The sequence below is a fragment of the Canis lupus genome, chromosome 37 (assembly GCF_048164855.1).
Source record: "Canis lupus baileyi chromosome 37, mCanLup2.hap1, whole genome shotgun sequence".
Taxonomy (NCBI): domain Eukaryota; kingdom Metazoa; phylum Chordata; class Mammalia; order Carnivora; family Canidae; genus Canis; species Canis lupus.
The window spans coordinates 23,520,163-23,540,196 of record NC_132874.1 but is presented as its reverse complement, the minus strand read 5'-3'; the positions used below and the strand labels follow the sequence as shown (position 1 = coordinate 23,540,196).

Below are 20,034 nucleotides of genomic sequence, written 5' to 3'. Positions count from 1 at the left end.
TGGAAAAAATGAGTACCTGAAGCATAGTCATTCCAAGGTTTGTTGGTCAGTGAAAAAGCTCCATTCCAAAACCCCGGGGAGTAGGGAGGATGCGGAGTAGAGATGGAGGAAATGAAAGTGTATCAAATGCATAGGACTCCAGGGCAGGCGTCTTTTTTTTTTTTTTTTTTTTTTTTTTTTTTTTTTTTTTTTTTTTTTTTTTTTTTTTTTTTTTTTTTTTTTTTTTTTTTATTGGTGTTCAATTTACTAACATACAGAATAACACCCAGTGCCCGTCACCCATTCACTCCCACCCCCCGCCCTCCTCCCCTTCTACCACCCCTAGTTCGTTTCCCAGAGTTAGCAGTCTTTATGTTCTGTCTCCCTTTCTGATATTTCCCACACATTTCTTCTCCCTTCCCTTATTTTCCCTTTCACTATTATTTATATTCCCCAAATGAATGAGAACATATAATGTTTGTCCTTCTCTGACTGACTTACTTCACTCAGCATAATACCCTCCAGTTCCATCCACGTTGAAGCAAATGGTGGGTATTTGTCATTTCTAATAGCTGAGTAATATTCCATTGTATACATAAACCACATCTTCTTTATCCATTCATCTTTCGTTGGACACCGAGGCTCCTTCCGTGTAAAGTATCTCCAAGTTCTGTACATTATTTTCCCTAATTACTTCTAGAATCCCTCTAACCTTCTCCATCCCCTTCGTTGTCCTGGCACATGACACCTCTCCTCTGAATTACTACAACAGCCTCCTCCAGACTTTCTCTACCCACCTCCGTATGAATTATCCAAATAATTCAGAACCAAAGTGTAACATTTAAGTAACTCAACTAAACATTTAGGATGTTTAACTGGCCAAGAGGTATAGAGCAGCAGTAAGTAACCTCTGCCTTTGGGCCTCATTGGGAAAGGTCTGACTTGAGCATCGGTTAAGACGCCTGCCCTACAGAGAACAGGGCAGGCGTCTTAACCGATGCTCAAGTCAGACCTTTCCCAATGAGGCCCAAAGGCAGAGGTTACTTACTGCTGCTCTATACCTCTTGGCCAGTTAAACATCCTAAATGTTTAGTTGAGTTACTTAAATGTTACACTTTGGTTCTGAATTATTTGGATAATTCATACGGAGGTGGGTAGAGAAAGTCTGGAGGAGGCTGTTGTAGTAATTCAGAGGAGAGGTGTCATGTGCCAGGACAACGAAGGGGATGGAGAAGGTTAGAGGGATTCTAGAAGTAATTAGGGAAAATAATGTACAGAACTTGGAGATACTTTACACATGAGATGGGAGGATTGAAGGGAGGGAGGAAACATCAAAGCTGGGGGGGTTGGGGGGTGCCTGGTTTAGGCCGCTTAGTAGGGGCTGTTCTGGGAGGATGGTGGGGGACCAGGGGAGGTGGGGAAGATGCGTTCAGTCCGGTTTAGGACTGCAGAGGTCCAAATGGAGATGTCAGATACACAGGAGGTGTACAGATCTGAAGCTTAGGAAAGGAATCTGTGCCGAAGGGACAGATGGGCTGCCAGGCACAAGTGGCAATTAAACCAATAAAAGTAGATTAGGGATTTTATTGTACAAAGTTAACACAGAGTGTGGGCTTCATTTTTGTCAACAAGGACTCAGGAAAAAAGGGAAAACAAAGAGAGAGGAAGAGAGAGAGGGAGGCAAACCAGGAAACAGACTCTTAGTGATAGACAACAAACTGAGGGTTGATCCAGGGAGGCGGGCGGGGGTGGGCTAGACGCGGGATGGGCAGGAAGGAGGGTGCTTGTGCTGAGCACTGGGTATTGCATGAAAGTGATGAACTACTAAGTCCTACACCCGAAGCTAAGATTACGCTGTATGTTAAGTAACTTGAATTTAAATAGAAACTTGAAAAAAAAAACGATTAAAAAAAAAAAACCACAAGTACTCAGGGCATCTTCATTCAGTCTTTGGTAATAGTGTCCTTCACATATATTTATATTATGATCTGGATCAACCTGAGTATTACAGTGTTTTGGTGCACAGACTGGACTGGAGGTAAGCATAACGGTTAAAATTCTGAGTTCTGGGGACGCCTGAGTGGCTCAGTGGTTGAGCATCTGCCTTCGGCTCAGGTTGTGACCCCGGAGTCCTGGGATCAAGTCCCACGTCGGGGTCCCTGCAAGGAGCCTGCTTCTCCCTCTGCCTGTGTCTCTGCCTCTGTGTGTGTGTGTCTCTCGTGAATAAAAAAAATAAAATCTTTTAAAAAAAAATTCTGAGTTCTGTTTTAAGGAGGCATATTTATCCTGAATGTAAGGTAACCTATGTTCACCAAAATGTTGTATGTTTATGTATCCTAGACTACAGTGTGTGTGTGTGTGTGTGTGTGTGTGTGTATAGTACGGGGATGTAATTTATTTTATAATGGGTACAATGATTGAATAATATAATAAATAGTTATGCTGAAAATAATATCTCCTAAACAACATACAAAGCATTTATTTTTTTAAAAACCCACACAAAAGAAGCATTTTAAGCAATTCAACACTAGCACTAGCACAAGATTGAAGGCTGTGAGAGATGGAAGTAGACAGGACCCCGTATGAGGCTAAGAAGCTTCTAGTCTCTTATCATCAAAAGACTAAGGTCAGCTAGGAAAGGAAAGGAAAAGCAACAGGCCTTGGTTACCTGTGTGGTGAGTCTTGAGTGGAGCTTGTGGTCTGACAGCCAAGGATGCTTGAGCGCTTCGCTTGCACTTATTCTCCAACTAAAGGGAAATTCAGAAAGCTGTTAGCAAAGACACACCAAGGAGGCCTGAATCTGTCATTCACCTCAGCTCTGGCCATTGTCTTTAGGAGACCAGATGGCCAAATGTTACCTGCTATCTTTTCTAGAACTATCCTGGACGGTTGTAGGTTACCACCAAATCAAGTCGGGGTAACAACAGCAGTAAGACAAGTGAGGCAAGTAATTCAAAATTCTTTTTCCTAAAAAAAAAAAAAAAAAAAAAAAAACAAAAAAAAAAAAAAAATTCTTGTTCCTAATTGAACATCTACTTTCCAATACAAGTAACCATTTCTTTCATGCAATGTTTGAGCTTCATGAATTGAACCTCTATCCATCAGTGGGAAAACAAATGTTTACTTACTATCGCAAGAGCAAAATGCTACAATGATTCTTGATAATCACAAAAGTGATTTATATATTAAAACGCTTGAATAATATGTATCACTAACTTTTCAATTGAGAAATTCTGGGGGCGTCTGGGTGGCTCAGTTGGTTAAGCGCCCAACTCTTGGTTTTGGTGCAGGTCATGATCTCAGGGTCATGAGACTGTAACATGCAAACATAGAGTCTGTTTGGGATTCTCCTTCCCTCTCCCTCTGCTTCTCCCACTCATTCTCTCTCTCTCAAATTAAATTAATAAATCTTTAAAAAAAATTTTGAAAACTTAAATAGATGAAGAGTTAATATAAGTATGGAGAGAGAGTACATTAGCTACCTTTACAAAGGAACTATATCCTTTTGAGCCAGCAAATGTTTATAAAATTTAAAAAATAACAGAATTATAAAGATTATATAATATTCTAATTTCAAGTTTTGTAAACTTATCTTGAGTGCTAACGTTTAACACATTAAACCAAATAACCTTTCAAAATAAAAACTCTAAGTGAGCACAACAATCTGGAATCTATTTCTGAAACAGTATCAAGAAAGTAGTTTCCAACAGTCATGGAATTTCGGTTTGCAGATTGCTTCAGTAAAATTGCTTCGTCAGATACCAAATATTTAAGTATGAGACTCGAAGAGACGATAACTCTTTAATCCATGAAGGAAGGTTTAAGAACTTGGTGACAACATCATCATTAGTGAGATTTTAAGCAGGCAGGTATAATTTTTAAAAAACTCGTGACCTCTACCAACCTCAGATGGAAGTGCCATTTTGTTCTGTATTGGACCCCTAGAAGCATTTCAATAGCTGACAGTGCCAAAAAATTATTATTTCTGCCCTATAGTAATGCAAACTTCTGAAAGTTGACTATTAAAAAGTTAGCAATAACATAGTACTAATAATTAAATTTTTAATGCAATTTCATGTTTATTTTGTACCCAGAAATACATTCTATGAGAGTGGTGTCAGGTGTTGGCCTTAGTTTCAGCCAACTATTGATTTGAATACTCAGGCAGGTGTCACTCTGCCCAAATGTGTAACTACCCCTCCGAAGGTGTCGCCCAGACCAAAGGAAAGGGCAGGGCCTGGCACTGGAGGCCAACGGGCATGGTTCTGACTCTGCCTTGTGCTCTGCAACTGCTTCACTGCTCTCAGCCCCTGTTTCCTCATTTAATTCAATCATATAACACATAAAAGTTTATTTGTCAAATAGATTCGCAGTAAATGTAGAGCTCACCCACCAACAATTTGATAGAATTGACATTTTTCCATCTGTTCACTGCCTGGTGTTCAGTGACATACAAATAATAATCATAATAGTAACATCAGCCGTTGTGACTTCCCATTAAAGATCAAACCCATGTCTGCATGTCTGTGCAGTGCCCCCTCCTCAGACTGACACCCCCAGCCTGGCTAAGTCCTCCTTACCTCCTAGGACCCAGTCCTGACTGACCCTTTTCAATAAATTCTATCTGCATTAACTACATTGCATTATATCTTTTTAATAAATATCTATCTCTTCTCCTAGATCATGGGTTCCCTAAAGGCAGGGATTGGACTTTACACAACTGTTCTCGATGCCCCAGACACGTTTCTTGGCAATTGTAGATAAAGCACCTCCTTTGTATCAGGCACTGCTCTAGCCTCATGCTGCTTCTTTAACCCCCAACTTCCAAGTACACCCTCCTATCTATTCAAGGTCATGTTTGTTAATAACTTAACAACCATAAAGATGATAAAACAATGAAGCAAGTATTGAAAATCCTAAATGGTATTTACCATTCTTATGTTTTAGATATAAAACCATCTGAAACAGTGTTTTTGCCCCTGCCTGTAATTCTAAAATGTAAGCCCCCTATGTTTCAAGGTCATTCTTCTTTATCTGCTGAAAATTTTTTTTTAAGATTTCATTTATTTATCTGAGAGAGACGGCACAGGCAGGGGAGAGGGAGCGGGAGAAGCAGACTCTGCACTGAGCAGGGAGCCCGATGCAGGGCTTGATCCCAGAACCCTGAGCTGAAGGCAGATACTGAACAGACTGAGCCACCCAGGTGCTCCCATCTGCTGAATTTTTAATTAATGTGGTTTTACAATGAAAGAAAGTAGAAGGCCATGTAATATGGAAGAGATAAATGTGCAGCCTTAGGGGAAGGTTGACATGTTCGACTCTCAGTTCTGCATTGACCAGCCGTATGACTTTGGGCATACTATTTAGAATCTCATCCATAAAATAGTAATGATAATTCCCACCTTCTGGAGATGGATGGGGATTAAAAGCCAGGCCTGTGAAGCATGTGGCATAGTCTGGCCCACTGTTGGTTCTCAAGTGACATGATAGTTAAGTGTCCAGCTACACAGAGACGGATATGTGCTTCGGAGATGTGAAAGGGGTTATGGAAATAACTTATCCCACACCCTTCATTTTGAGGCCCAGCAAGAGGCCCTAATTGCTGGAGCCTTATTGCAAAAGGCAGAAGGAAGGAAGATTTTATAGCCCCTTTCAAGTCTCATGACCAAACCAATCCCTGATCTACGTAAACAAAGTCAAGAGCATCAAACGCCTTCCAACTTTGCATGGACAGTGGAGATGTCACTAACGGAATTCGGGAATGATTTACATGAATTGTGGTAGCCTATGCTCCCCCATTTCTCTCCTTCTTCCAGAGCCCAGAACAAACTTGGGTTACCTCTTCTCCTTAATCAGAAGCTTGGAGATAAACTCCCTGGCCTCCTCTGAGATGTCCTGAAACTCTTCATCCTCTAAGTCCCACCTGCAGGCCAGGATGTTGTTCAGGGTCTCAGCATCATTATCACCCAGGAAGGGGGACAAACCACTAAGCCTGTAAGACACAGGATCCAGAGTGAGTCTTGTTTAAATAACTTCAAACCCTTTACAAATAGGTTGCTTTTTCTTGGTTTGTCGTTTAAAACTGAGAGAAGGCGAATAACCTGATAATTAAACATAATTTTCCAATGTATTTTTGCAATCAAGAAAATGCCGCACTCCCCCACCCCGGCCCCTAATTAAACACCTGCAGCTCTGGGGTGAGCAGCCACACTGAAATATGAATCTCTAAGGATAGCACAACTTCCTTTTTAAAGCGTTTACCGCTGCTAAAGTCTGCCCCACATTCAGATGGCAAAGGCAAACACCAACGTGTCACCCTTGAGGAGTAAGGCTAGCAGTAGTCATTTAGGAGATAGGACGCAAGTTGCTTTTTAATTACATTTAGGGTATTAAGTGGAGTCCTAAGAGTTAGAGGGATTACAAGTAGACATACATTTACTTTTTCTGGTGATGCAAGGGGAAGAATTTATGTCTTTCACCCACAGGATTCACAGAGCCTAGAAAGTGACTCAATATGGCAGGCCATTATTTATTTTTTAAAAGACCTACATTGGGCTATTTTTCCTATCTGCAAGTGTCAGAGAGACTGGAGATCTGCTTACAGCATATAGGCAATGACGCCCACACTCCACATGTCAGTGGGAAAGGAAACAAAATCATAGTTCACGACTTCAGGGGCAAGGAATTCTGGAGTTCCAAAGTTCACCTTCAGCTTCTCTCTGGGTTTGTATCTGAAATTCAAGGGACAAAGTGGAGAGATGGAGAGGGTCGGTCAAAAAGCAACAATCGTAGAAACTGCAAAGATGCAGTCTATAAGACAGAAATAACTTCAGCCACACAGGAAATTTTAAATACACAGGCTTTAGAGGAAATCGCGTATTTAGTCACAAGTTAAAAACTTGTGAAGGAGTCAGGAGTTTAAGAGTCACAATTCATACTGTAAAACCTTAATAATCTGAAACAGTGGTGGAGGAAGCCAGTGAGAATAACTAGAAACACTGAATTACAGAACACAATGAAAGGAAAACTGACACAACCTTTGCCATGTCGATGGCTTGAATATACCAATATTAATGAGTAAATGAAATGCAATAATTTGCATCCTTTCAAATTCTCCATTAATATTATATGTGCTGAGGCCCACATATAAACTCTGTTCACGTAAGAAGCTTATATGTACCGGAACACTTAGCAACCTTGTTGACACTCTTCGTTTTTTTAAAGTAAATCTTCTCTTTACAAACAGAACAAATATACAAGACTAAGACAAACTTAGAAATTCTAAGCTAATGTCTCCAAATTTCATAACCTCACTGTATTAGATTTTAAGTTTTCTGATGTTTTATTGGATACACTTGTAGAAGCCTCTAAACATTCCAATTCCAAAGTCAGCAAGGTAAGGCTGGGATATAATTTTTGTCAAGTTAGTTCTAAATGAGAGTCTGAAGCCAAAGAGGTGTATCAGATTTATCTTTGCAAAGAAAGAGCACCATCCTGCTCCCTGCCTCCGTTCATATACCTATGCCCAAACACACATACCTTCTGGCCAATCCAAAATCAATAATTTTTATTTGCTTAGCATCCCGATTCACACACAGGATATTCTCAGGCTGCCAGGAGAAAGAGACACATTAGCAATGAAAACAACCATCATTCACTCAAATTGTCCTCGAACCACAACTAAAAATACAACGATGCTCAGGAAAAACATATCAGGCCTTTCACTTTGGGTCTGGCTTGTCTGTGTGGGTATTTTCTCCTTTAATTTTGTGGTGGATGAGGTTGTGGGTACCCTGCCAACCTTGCATTACCCTGCCTGTCCCTCTCTCTGGTTCTCCAGTTTACCATAATGCGTGAGTTCAGGCAGAGGCCTCTCCGAGGGAAGAAAGACAAGGAGGCTGCTTCAGGGCCTTCCAAACGGACCGGTGGAGGCGGTCTCAGACTTGACGTGTGCCCCCCCCTAAAATTATTAAGTATGAATTTCCCCTTCATGGAGGAATATCTTTCCCGAGGATTTATGAGCTCCAGGAGAAATGGCCTGATTCATTTGAACAGCCACACTGAGTACACAATATAATGTGGATACTCGTGACCTCCAGATTTTCCCTTTGCGCTTAGGCTATGGGAAAGTCCTGTGTAAAGGGAAGACATCCCCCTCGTTCATTCTTCATGCTCAGCAATTCCAAAGTTTCGCTGAGTGTGTTTCCAGTGCCCAAACCCTTGACTAAGTGTTCCCTTGGAGTTTAACTCAGGTAAGGCTCGGCTCCGTCAAGCCAACAGTCTTGGGGGAAGTGGAAGAGGGAGAAGTGTAGACAGTAGAGCAATGCAACTCAGCGTTTGTAGAACATCTTACAGGTGTGCCTGTGTCTGTTAGGTTGGAAAAACTGAGGTCCGAGAGAAATAGGGAATTTGACTGAAAGTCTAGGTCAACCATAAAAAAAGAGAAATCACGTTTTCGAAGAATTGCTTGGAACTCTCAAGCTCTAGTCCCAATTCATCCCTGAGAGCTGGGGTGCATTTGTTGAGTTGCTGAATCCCAGGACCCCGCGTCCCATTTAGGTGGGGTCACAGCTGCCCCTCCCCTGCCTGTCCGGGTAGAGAGGAGGTTCAAATGAGATCAGAAACTAAGAAGCCCTGAAAGAAATGATGTAGTGTCTCCTTATCAACACTCAGGGGTCCATTTGGTTGGCATAACGTCTTTCGAAGCCCTTTTCTAAAACATCTCTAAAACTGATGTCTATGAGTAAAAGCTATTTATAAACAAGTGGATGCTCTGTAAGAACATTTGGTTTTGTGCTTAGATAACTGATTAATCATGTATAAAGCTGTCCGATTGTCAAAGGATACTATGACATAAAAATGCGTTCACAGCTTTGAGGGCACTTGAAAAAGTCAAAAAAAATTTTTTTAACTATGAAATGAAAGCATATTCACTGACTAAGATTTGCAAAACACAGAAAAAATGTAAAGGAGGCCATTTTTCATTTTTAAGTCACCTATAATCTCCCCTCCATGGTGACAAGCACTCTTAATATTTTTGGCCATTTTCCTTCCACAGAGCTTTCTGCAAGGGATGAGTGGTCCTTAATGACCCATCCAGCTGTCGCCTTTACTATTATCTTTGCCTACAAGCCATAACTAAAATTGCCCATTGCAAGTCCTCAATCAATGCTATGAAGCCACATACAGAGCTATTTGACTTACGGTAGGTCAGGTCCTAGTTTTAGTTGCCAATCAAATCCCTGTAGGGCTATCTGCGGAATATATACACTCAGCGAAAACGCTCCATGGCAATACACAGTATCAAACTCAGTTCGAAGCCAAGGGCTTTGCTAATGATTTTCAACCTCTGACTGTCTTTTATATACCACTTCCTCCTGCCCCGTGAATGGGAGGGGTAGTGCCCATAAATCAGGACAGTGAGGCAAGTTAAGTTATAAGAAGAGAGAGCCGTGGAAACCCATTTAAGGAAGTTAAATTTATTCAGCTCTACAATCCCCGATGACTTGCAGCCGGTGGTATGTTATGTAGAATATATATTTTATCTCACGGTCATGCTGTGCAAATGGAGAAATGAGAAAATGATTGTGCCACACAAGAAGGGGCAATTTATGATACTTAGCCCCAATATTAGAGCTGATCAGAGTTATTGAGCCTGGGTCTTTCACTGGTTCTAACTATGTACAGTCAAATTCTAGGACTTCATAATGGGGGAGAGATCAAACGGGAGGAGTCATTACATAAGAGAAGAAAGGCAGGTGGTTTGGCTCTCCACTATTCCAGAGGCTCTCCACCATGTCCAAAGTGGTGCTCGCCCCACCCGCACCACCCTTCTGGGCTCCTGAGCATGTTAGCACCACCCTTCTGGCTGCCCTGTATCCCATTCTGCTATAGGTCTCTACTTGGTGCTCTAGCATGCCCACAGAAAAACAAATCCCTAAAGTCCAGCACCTCCTAAAAGACTTTGAGACTGCTAAGGATACTTGGAGAGCTGGAAAATTTGGCTACCACTAGGGACTTCTGAGTTAGCTAAAATCCTCCCACCTATTTATTCTAAAAATGAAAGGGATGCAACAAGGATGCCGTGATGGTGGGAGTGGTGGTGGTGGTAGTTCTATTTCTAATCTTTTAGGGAAAGCATCTCCCTAAATGTGGATTCCTTTAACACAGGCAACTTAGAAGAATCTGAACAGCAGTCCCTGAAGATGGAGGTGTGCAAAAATTAGGGGGTGACATTGCTGGGGATGGGGAGAGGACGATCAGAATCCAGGTTTTTATTAATTCCCAAATATGTACCTCATAACAGCATACATTTCCCAAGCTGGCATGGGGTACTGGACAGGGCCCACTGATCCATAGGAGGGGGAGGTGGCAAGGGTCTCATACCAAACAGAACACACCCTACCTTCAGATCCAAATGGAGAATGTACATCTGATGCATGTGTCTTATGCCCTCACATATCTGCTTGATGAACAGGATGGTGTCAAACTCGGTCAGATTGTAGTTGTCATCGATGATGCGATCGAACAGCTCCCCTCCATCCACACTGCAGAGAGAAGAGGCGTGAAGCCCTGAGTGTGACTCCTTCAGGAACACAGCTATTTCTTGGAGCAAGCAGCTGGCTGGTCGAACTCCCCTAACTCTTCCAACAGGTGTGTGGACACAGTGACCTCTCCAGCCCCGTCGCTATCTCTGCCAGATGATGCTTGTGCTGAAGGCCCTTATTTTAATTACCATCAACTTCACAACTGGGCAGCCTCAAGGTGCCTGTCATCCGGTGGCTGCCACTCTGGAGTGAATCCACATCTGCCATCTCCTGACATATATGGAAGATAAAGAGGACCCTACAGAGGTAGAGAGAGGAATCCCAAATACCAAGCAAAGGCCAAACAGGGTCTCCTCGGGCTACTTTCGGTGTTAACGTGCTCCTATGTGCTTCTGATGCTGGACATTTTATTACCCAAAATTCCTATTGCACAATGATAAACAAAACTCCAAGTGGAGGAAAGAATGAACTGAAGCACAACACTGATTCAGTGTTAGTTAGAACTACTCTCTTATTAGATACTTGTTAATTTTTTATAAAAGTGAATTTAAATGGAAGTTTCTTAGCCCTAATTATTAAGAGTTTGATGTGAACTTTGTATTAATGATTAGGTCGAAAAGAAAATGTGGTTCAAGAACCACTTCCCTTCAGGTTAACCCGAGTAGTATTTAGGTTGGCTGTTTGACATGTAGCTTAGATACAAAGCTACACCTATGCTGTCATTCTACTTCTTCTCAGTAACATCACACATGGAGATGTGTTTTCCTGTGTGCTTTTCCTTCTGAAAATGATGCAGTTGTCTGACACACGCCAATCAGAATCAGGGGTGCACCAAACAGGGATCCAGCAATTTCTGAAGCAGGATAGAGCGGCAGCCACATAGTCACGGATGCCGTGGGGCGCTCCAGATGTATGCGTGCAGCTGTGCAGGGGAGGGGATGGGGGCAGAGGAAAACACGTACTACTCCATGACCAGGACAATGTCATTCTTAGACTCAAAGGCATCGTAAAGCTGAATGAGGTTCACGTGATCCAGCTGGTTCATGATGTTGATCTCGTTCTTCACTTCATCCTAAGAAGATGGAAAGACGCTTTAGTGAAGAGAAGATGATGGCAAGGAGAGATCCACATTGCACGGCTTTTACCTTATCCTTTGTGCCTCTGGTCTTGATGATCTTGGCCGCCAGCTTCAGACCTGTTGCTTTCTCCTCACACTTGTGAACCTGGCCAAAGCGCCCCCTGCCAAAGAAGAGCATGTGGCACAGCGTGAGGGGAAGCCAAGTGGAAGACGCGGTTGTCCCGGGGCATTTCTCTTTTTGGGTTAACCTGTGAATGCAGCCAATAAACTTCTAAAATGATGTCAAAGTGTGGTCTATCAGCCACAGGCATCAGAATCCACTGAGGGGTTTCCTGGCCCTACCCCAGACCTGCTGAGGCACAAATGCAAGGTGAGGTCCCAGAATCTGCATTTTCATGACATTCCTTGGGTGATTCATATGCACCCTAAAATGTGGGAACTTCTGTTATAGAAAAAAAAAATCTTTCTGAATCCACTTGAAGGTAATAGGCTGGGCTTTGTGAGCCTATGAACAGTACAGGCTATAGGTCAGGCATGTAAAATTATTTTTGGAAACCGCATATAAATAAAGTAATAACAATATCACATATAGATACGTATAATAAAAATACACAAAAAAAATACATATTACATAATCACCCATGAGATTTTACCCTCCTAAAATTGGATATACATTTATATTTACCTTATAGGACAGCTTCTTACAAATTAGAAGTGCACAGTCATGAACGAGCTTAAAATTTGACTCCTTGCTTTGATTCCTGATTTAGTAAGATAGAATGCAGGTGCCTGCTTGTGCAATGTGGCTGTCATGCGGGGGATAGAGGGGAAGCTTCCTGAATGACATTGTGACCCAAAGGCCCACCACAATCTTGGAGGACTGCAGACGTGAGGATGGTGGCAACAGCTGCCAGAGGTGGGGTGGTGACTGCCACCACAGCCCACTCCACTAGGCAGGACAGATGGGGCTTGGAGAATGTTACTGTAAACACAAGCCAAGGGATGACTGTAATTCCAACTACCCTCCTAGGTGTAGTCTCTCCTGGAGCACTTGAACACAGCCCCAGGCACCTCACATGTGGCTGCGGATGATGAAAATGCCCTGGGGGCACCTGGGTGGCTCAGTGGGTTAAGCGTCTCACTCTCCGTTTTGGCTCAGGTCATGATCTCAGAGTCCTGAGATGGAGCCCCTCGTCGGGCTCCCCGCTCAGTGGGGAGTCTGCTTCCCTTCTCTCTCTCTCTCTCCTTCTGCCCTTGCCTCTGCTCTCTCTCTTTTTCTAAAATGAAAGAGAAGAAAGAAAGAAAGAAAGAAAGAAAGAAAGAAAGAAAGAGAGAGAGAGAGAGAGAGAGAAAGAAGAAAGAAAGAAAGAAAGAAAGAAAGAAAGAAAGAAAGAAAGAAAGAAAGAAAGAAAGAAAGAAAGGGAGCATGCCCTGGGAATTGTCCCAAAGTGCCTTCTGCAGATAACACTCTCCTACAGACAAACTGTGGCCGGCTTGTCCCTGAGGTCCCTGAAGACTCGAGTGAGCTACTGGGTGCAGCTCGTGGGAAGACTCCCATGGCACCTCTTCACGTGTCGGAGCTCCTGGTTGTGCCTCTGCCCTTCCTCGCAGTCCCTATAACCAGCAGGCTGAGGGGCAAAGCATCCAGGTGGCTCCTCATGGCAAAAGAAACATGGAGCAGGGAGAGGAAGAGGGATTTCATAAATACCAACCACACCCCCAACGATCAAATGCAGAAACGTACTGTTTCTAGCAGCTACGCATATTTTCCACCTGTTGGTAAGTAAATTTTGTGTATATCAGTATAAATGTTCTGCTTCCTTTTCCTTTTTCACATAGAGATGCTGACAGTAGCAAACTTTATAATTTAGCCTTTACATTAGGAGATCTCAAAGGAGGACCGTGACTGGTGTAAAAGAGGAAGGAATATCCCCCAGTAATACACTTGGCCCCTGATGAACTGTACTCTTCCTTCTTCAGGGAGAGAGTCTGCATTTAGACGTCCTTCAAAAAAATTCAAATTCTTCAGTGAGGGAGACAATCGAAATGGATAATAGTAATTAATATAGTAACAACATGAATGTAAAACCAACAACAATGAGATACAAGATTTAATACGTGCCACAAGAAATACATAGTGTTCACTCATTTCTACATTTTGTGTCTCTGTTTTCAAGTTTTGGACAGCTTCGAAACCTTCTCACTGGTGACTCACTGGGGCTTCTCCCAATTTCAGACATTACAACATGGGAAGTAAAGCAGATAATAAATGTGGACTTTAGTCACTGTCACCACATCAACCTTTCTGACATCAGTGGTGATTTTCAGAAATGGTTAAAATCTCTTAAAATGTTTGTTTATGATGTTTCTGGTTCTCGGGTCAAGACCGGCAAACATTTATGAAATCCTCAAAATCTGTCTCTTTGAAAACTCTCTTATTTTGTTGAAAGCATATTAAAATTGAGCATGACTTACCCTCCTAAAATTTCCGTTCTGCTCACGGTATAAAAACTGTTGACGGCTGCTTGTTTGGCTGTCACGATACGGTGATTAAATGGGGCAGGAGGAGCTGGGACATCATCTAGATGGTGAGAGGAAGAGAAAGGCCATTTGTTAAGCAGTCAGACCTCTTTTTTTGGCACCAGCACTAGGTCTCAGAATAAAATAAAATGCGGCATCTATTTTATTCCTAACGATCCAGGGAATGTATGTTTTTATTTCATATTATGATCTGTAATTCAGGAAGGTGACACCTTGCCATCTTTCAGAAAGAATGTCAGGACCACAAAACTATGGTTTACACCATCTTTAGGACAACTTTTAGAAATGTCACAATAGTTTAAAATCTCCAAACCCAATACAGTCCATATAGATAATCCTCCCAAGCCTGAAACCATTTAAGTTCAAAGATGAGAAATTGCTTGGTTCACTTTTTTTCTAAAAAAAAGCACCACTGATAAGGTCCATTATTTTAATTAAAGGGAAGAGAGAAAGATAGAGTTTCTTCATGTCATTGAAATGCTTGATATTATTCTATATTAATTTCCAAAATATTTTAGCTTTTATTTAAGACACATTTAAGACAAAAAAGATAAATTTTTCCTGGCTGGAAATGAAACCAGTAAAACTGGCTAAGTACATATTCTACAGCTCTCAAATTTCTCCCACTTCCCACCCTTCGGTCTAAGTGTTTAAACTCTAGTCCACGTCACGATTGGCTCTAAAACACATACTCAGTAGTGCTCTTCCACCATTCTTTTCACTTTTCCATGGTTTGTTCTCTGTGGGTCTATTCATTTCCTCATTTATTCCATATTTAAGCATCTACTGCATGCAGATTCTTACATGCATACAGGGGTACAAGGGGAGGTGAGTAGATAATAACTTTGCTTTAGGAACTTTAAATGTATTCAACACGTAATTCTTGAGCACTTTATCTTGTGCTAGGCACTCTGCCAAGTGTTAATATTTTTAAGAACTCAGATAATAGAAGTCTCCAGAAATCTGATTTGATATAGACATTCATCTCTCTCACCATAAATATGCTGAAAACTAAAGAAGTCATGAAAGAATTCTCTTGGTGGCATTCATTTCTTCAGACCAAAAAAGAAAAAAACAAAGGTGACTGAATTACATACACAAATGGCATCAGTGTGGCATTATGTCTCCTTCAGGCTGTTAGGCTAAGGGAGATTTAGTTGGAAATGCTTACTGGAAAAGGTTAAGAAGCTTTAAAAGCCTGAAACAAAAGCATTTCCTACCCAATGGGGTCACCAGATCTTGCTGCCTGGAGGTCTTACTTCCAGCGGACTCCAGGGGTTTGCCTTGGAAGCCTCCTCGGGCTTGTCTGGTTTCCTGTGTCCTAAATGCGTGTCCTTCACCTGGACTCACTACATCTATTCTGCTTTTTTTGTTGTCCTCTTTGGTGAAGCACTCGTCCATCACCCTCCTCTTGCTGCTGCCAGTGTGCTCCGCTTGCTCAGCACTCTGGAAAATGGGTGCTATTTCTGGGGTTTCCGGGGTTCGTGATGCAGAAATGGCTTCTACATTGCTGATACACCTGGAAAATAAAATCCAGCTGCAGGTCTCAGCGTTTCAAGGAGATGGCCTTCAGATGGTCAGAAGTCTTAGACCTAAATAAAGCTTCCTTAACATGGTGTTCTGGTGAAGCTTTATGACAGACTTGGGCTGTTTCAGCATTTGGGATTTAAAAAAAAAAGAAAGAAAGAAAGAAAAAAGAAAGAAGCCTGATTTCCTCATCAAACAACGCAGCACAAGAACAGGTGCAGATAAGTGGGACTCCCAGGACTCTTCCTGTCGACCTTTGCGACTCCAAGTTATTTCACTGACCCTTTACAAAAGCAGTCATTTTATGAATACCTAGCTAATTCGGTCTTCATTCATTTCACTTCCTTTTCTTATAGAGGAGAGAGATTACTAAATTAAAGTATACTAGAGGAAGCAGTCATCTCTCTGAATATTACCAGCGGGAAGAGTAAACCTTAAATTTAGTCCATATGAATTGAACTAATTTCAGTTTTTTAACAGCTCCCTACCTTACTAAGCACATCTTTGCAGTGATGGACTTTCTTAATAAAATTAGTCTTTATGTTTAATTCTTAAAACATTAGACTTCTCCATGATTAGGTTTCAAATACATTATTAAAATAAATGAAATAAAAATTATATCTTAATTCCCTGAGAAACACACAGATATGTGGATATTCTGTTCCAAATGGAGTCTGTGGCCCATCACGACATAGAGTAATTAATTTATTGTGATTGGCTACGTAATTACCTGAATTTATATGTGAAACTTTGCAGTTGAGGAAGAGTCCTTAAATAATCTACTTCTTACTCAACCTCACAATATTCTAGGAAAATAGCCAACTAATCACGTATAATCAGATGGGCAAACTTTTTCAAAATTAGTCTCTTAACTTACAGATAAATCCGACCCCATTATTCAATGCTTGGTCTTAGGAAGGATGTGCTCTATATTGCTAAAAATAAGAACTTTTTACTTAATCTTTTAAAAATATTGATTGATAATAATCATTATCTTTGTCAACCAGTTGGTAGAAGAAAACAGTAAAAATGCCCAAGAATGTCACGGGCAAGAAGAAAAAGTAATGGCAAGAGAACAGGCCCACACCAGCTGGGAAACTGGTTTCTAAATTGTTGCTTTAAAAATTCACTTCAGGGATCCCTGGGTGGCGCAGCGGTTTGGCGCCTGCCTTTGGCCCACGGCGGGATCCTGGAGACCCGGGATCGAATCCCACGTCGGGCTCCCGGTGCATGGAGCCTGCTTCTCTCTCTGCCTGTGTCTCTGCCTCTCTCTCTCTCTCTCTGAGTGTGACTATCGTAAATAAATAAATTTAAAAAAATAAAAAATAAAAAAAATAAAAAATAAAAATTCACTTCAGCCCTCCTTTTGGTATGGCCTTAAGTTGCAATGGCGCATAGATCTACCAAAAAAATCGATTGTAGGTGTGTAATGCTTCAAACCCTACCTTCCACAGGATTGATCACTGTTAGTTTTATCAACACACTGCTTTTTATTTGCACACTTGTCCAACACTGTTTCATTTGCTGGTCCTTCTTTCATTTCAACTTTGCTTTTGCTAGTATCTTCTTTAGAATGAAGCCCACATTTCTCTCCTTTGAACACTAGACATTCATTCTTATCCACAGTGGCTTGTGTATCATCTCCAGGACTCTTATCTTCTTGTCTGTTCAGTCTCTTTGCACTCAAAATGTCTCTTGTGTCTACATTTCCTCTCGGCTCTATGGAAGTTTTTAGAGCAAAATCTTCTATCTCGTCTTGTGGTCTTTCTGTATGAAATGTGGCAAAACTTCTCTGAATTAGAGAGGCATTGGTCTTCTCAGAATTTTTCTCGTTGAGTTTATTAACTTTTTCTTTCTCAGAGGAGGGCTGGTTCTTCTGGGAAGATCTCTCTAAAAGCCACAAAATATTTTAATGGAGGACGCATGTGATCAGTATAATTTCCACTTCATATCATGGCATTTCTATTCAGGTTTCTCTTTATCAGAAGATATAAGCTTTTGAAAAGCAAAGTAGAAGTGAACGTGACCAATTGGCTGACATTTGGGTTCCCAAAGATGTCCTAGTTTGTAACTAGTAGGACCCAAAGTCAATCAAATAAAGATATCCACACAGCACTTCTCCCGACACATGGCTTTATGAACACGTAACTCCCTCTGAATAAGAACAATCATAACGGGACTTTTACACCAGAGCTTTTTCTAAGCATAAATATCTAGTCTCCTAAAGATGTTACCTGTGAGAGTGGATGTCCTTTTGCCTTTGACAGGTACTGTTTCCTTCGGACCATGGTGTGACCATGTCTTCTCCTTAGCCTATGGATACACAATTGAATAATTGAAGTCACTTAGTAATTACATCAGGGTTTCTCAACCTCAGCACTACTGATACGTGGGGTGGATAATTCTTTGTGGTGGAAAATGTCATGAGCACCATAGAATGTTTAGCAGCGTCTCTGTCCTCTACCTACCAGATGATGATGGTATCTTCCCTCAGAGTTGTAACATCCAAAAATGACTTCAGACATTGATAAATGTCCCCTGGGGAGTAAAAATCACCCCAGATTGAAAGCCACTGTATTTCATGATTCAAAAACAGAAGAAAAAAAACCCACTAAAATTAATAGTAAGTTAGAGGGCAGGACAGTCTGAATTAATGAAACTGTGTAGACTACAATATTTGAAAACAAATGAACTCACGACTCTAAAAGAAATTCTATTAAACTCTAACATTGTTTATAAAAGAAAGCCCATCTTCATGATTAGATTAAAGGATATTGATAATGTATATGTCACCTCTGACCTTTGTTTATATTGTCTTGATATGGTTCACATATAAATCAGATGAAAATGAGAGGATATATGTGAATAGGTTTTGTAAACCAGAAAGTAAGAGCCTAAAGTAAGCTTTTATAAATGAGTTTTCACATGGCTTAGAACAGATGGCCCTTTTCCTAGGCAGATAAACATCCTTCTCACAGTCTGGCTTTTCTGAATTTGCTTAGCCAACTTTTCTTAAATACCACATAAAAGATAAACATTAGCCCAATCCACCCAAGTTATCACAAATTCTGAAGTTACGCGTTATAAATGCACGAAATTGTATGGATGTCCAAAGAATCAGTCTTCTTTTCTTTGCAAAGAGAGCAAAATTTGCCTTAGGGTGACTTTTAAGCATGAAACGCCACATCAGTGTGGCTCAGGGCCTCAAGACAAACTGCTAATGTACTTTTAAATAATCCCAGAGGCAGTCCCATAGGTTCAGAGCATTTCCATTTTTCAGATAGAGACTTTGAAACACAAAGGTATGTTTAGTAAATCTGGGGAAAACCAAAATTAGAGATTACAGCCTCAGAGTTTGTAACTTCCTCTTTTTTTTTTTTTTCAAGATTTTATTTATTTATTTGAAAGAGAGAGAGAGAGAAAGAGAGCACAAGCAGGGGGAGCAGGAGAGGCAGAAGCAGGCTCCCCACCGAGCAGGGAGCCAACGTGAGGCTCTGTCCCAGGACCGTGGGATCGTGACCTGAACCCAAGGCAGACACTCAACTGACCGAGCCACCCAGGTGGCCCTGCAACTTCCTCTTTTAAGTGAAAGTGCAGGACAAATGTTCTTCAACTTCCTCGGGCAAAGCCAGTTGCTCGCTCCCCTGTGCACAGCACTCAGCATGTGTGCCCACCCCAGCATCACTTGCAACACTTGAAACGTTTTTCCTGTCAATTTTCCCCTAGCTTGTAAGCCTTGCTTAAATAGGCAGAAAGACTGATTCATCTTTGAATCTCTGGCACTTGGCCCAGAGACCAGGATATAGTGATGATGGTGGTGGTGATGATGATGGTGGTGGTGATGATGTCAATGATGATGATGGCTAATATACATGAAGCACTGTCTACATACCAGGAACATTTCTAAACATATTATTAACTCAGTTGATCCTCACAGCAATTCTTTGGGATACATACTACTAGCCACATTTTATAGTGAAATCAGGTAATTTCTAAGGGTTAAACAGTTCAGAAATGGTTTGGCCAGGATTATTAATCAGTCATCTCCTTAATTCTGTGCTCTTAACTAATACCTTGTACTGTCACTCAGGAAAAAAAAAAGATTATAGGCAAAGTATGAGGTTAGTATTTATTGATTATCTATCACACAGCCAGTACCACAAGAAGATGAAGAGAGAAGGGTATAAAATGGAAACAAATCAGCAGAGTGAAGCAATAAATATTTTATCAAACAATTAGCATTAACATGGAAGAGAGGCAAGAGATAGAGATAATTAAATCCAATTTTGAAAATAAGTTCAAATTAGTCAAATACCAGAGTTTAACAAATTGTGTTTAAGATGTTGCATAATTTTGTCTTTC

The 20,034-nt window shown here is 41.2% G+C and overlaps 1 protein-coding gene across 4 annotated transcripts in view; it reads right to left on the bottom strand.

Annotated features, from left to right (window-relative positions):
- Positions 1 to 20,034, bottom strand: part of MYLK4 (myosin light chain kinase family member 4) — a 110,168-nt gene that overhangs the window by 8,970 nt on the left and 81,164 nt on the right. For 3 of the 4 annotated variants that reach the window (XM_072814023.1, XM_072814024.1, XM_072814025.1), the window contains 11 exons: positions 17,907 to 17,985; positions 17,118 to 17,562; positions 15,366 to 15,664; positions 14,080 to 14,185; positions 11,672 to 11,765; positions 11,489 to 11,598; positions 10,385 to 10,526; positions 7,519 to 7,589; positions 6,582 to 6,710; positions 5,819 to 5,971; positions 2,648 to 2,726 (listed from right to left, as the gene is read on the bottom strand). In XM_072814023.1, the coding sequence (XP_072670124.1) occupies positions 2,648 to 2,726; positions 5,819 to 5,971; positions 6,582 to 6,710; positions 7,519 to 7,589; positions 10,385 to 10,526; positions 11,489 to 11,598; positions 11,672 to 11,765; positions 14,080 to 14,185; positions 15,366 to 15,664; positions 17,118 to 17,562; positions 17,907 to 17,985 (1,707 nt within the window). The remainder of the gene's footprint in view (positions 1 to 2,647; positions 2,727 to 5,818; positions 5,972 to 6,581; positions 6,711 to 7,518; positions 7,590 to 10,384; positions 10,527 to 11,488; positions 11,599 to 11,671; positions 11,766 to 14,079; positions 14,186 to 15,365; positions 15,665 to 17,117; positions 17,563 to 17,906; positions 17,986 to 20,034) is intronic. The other variant, XM_072814026.1, reaches the window with a different exon arrangement.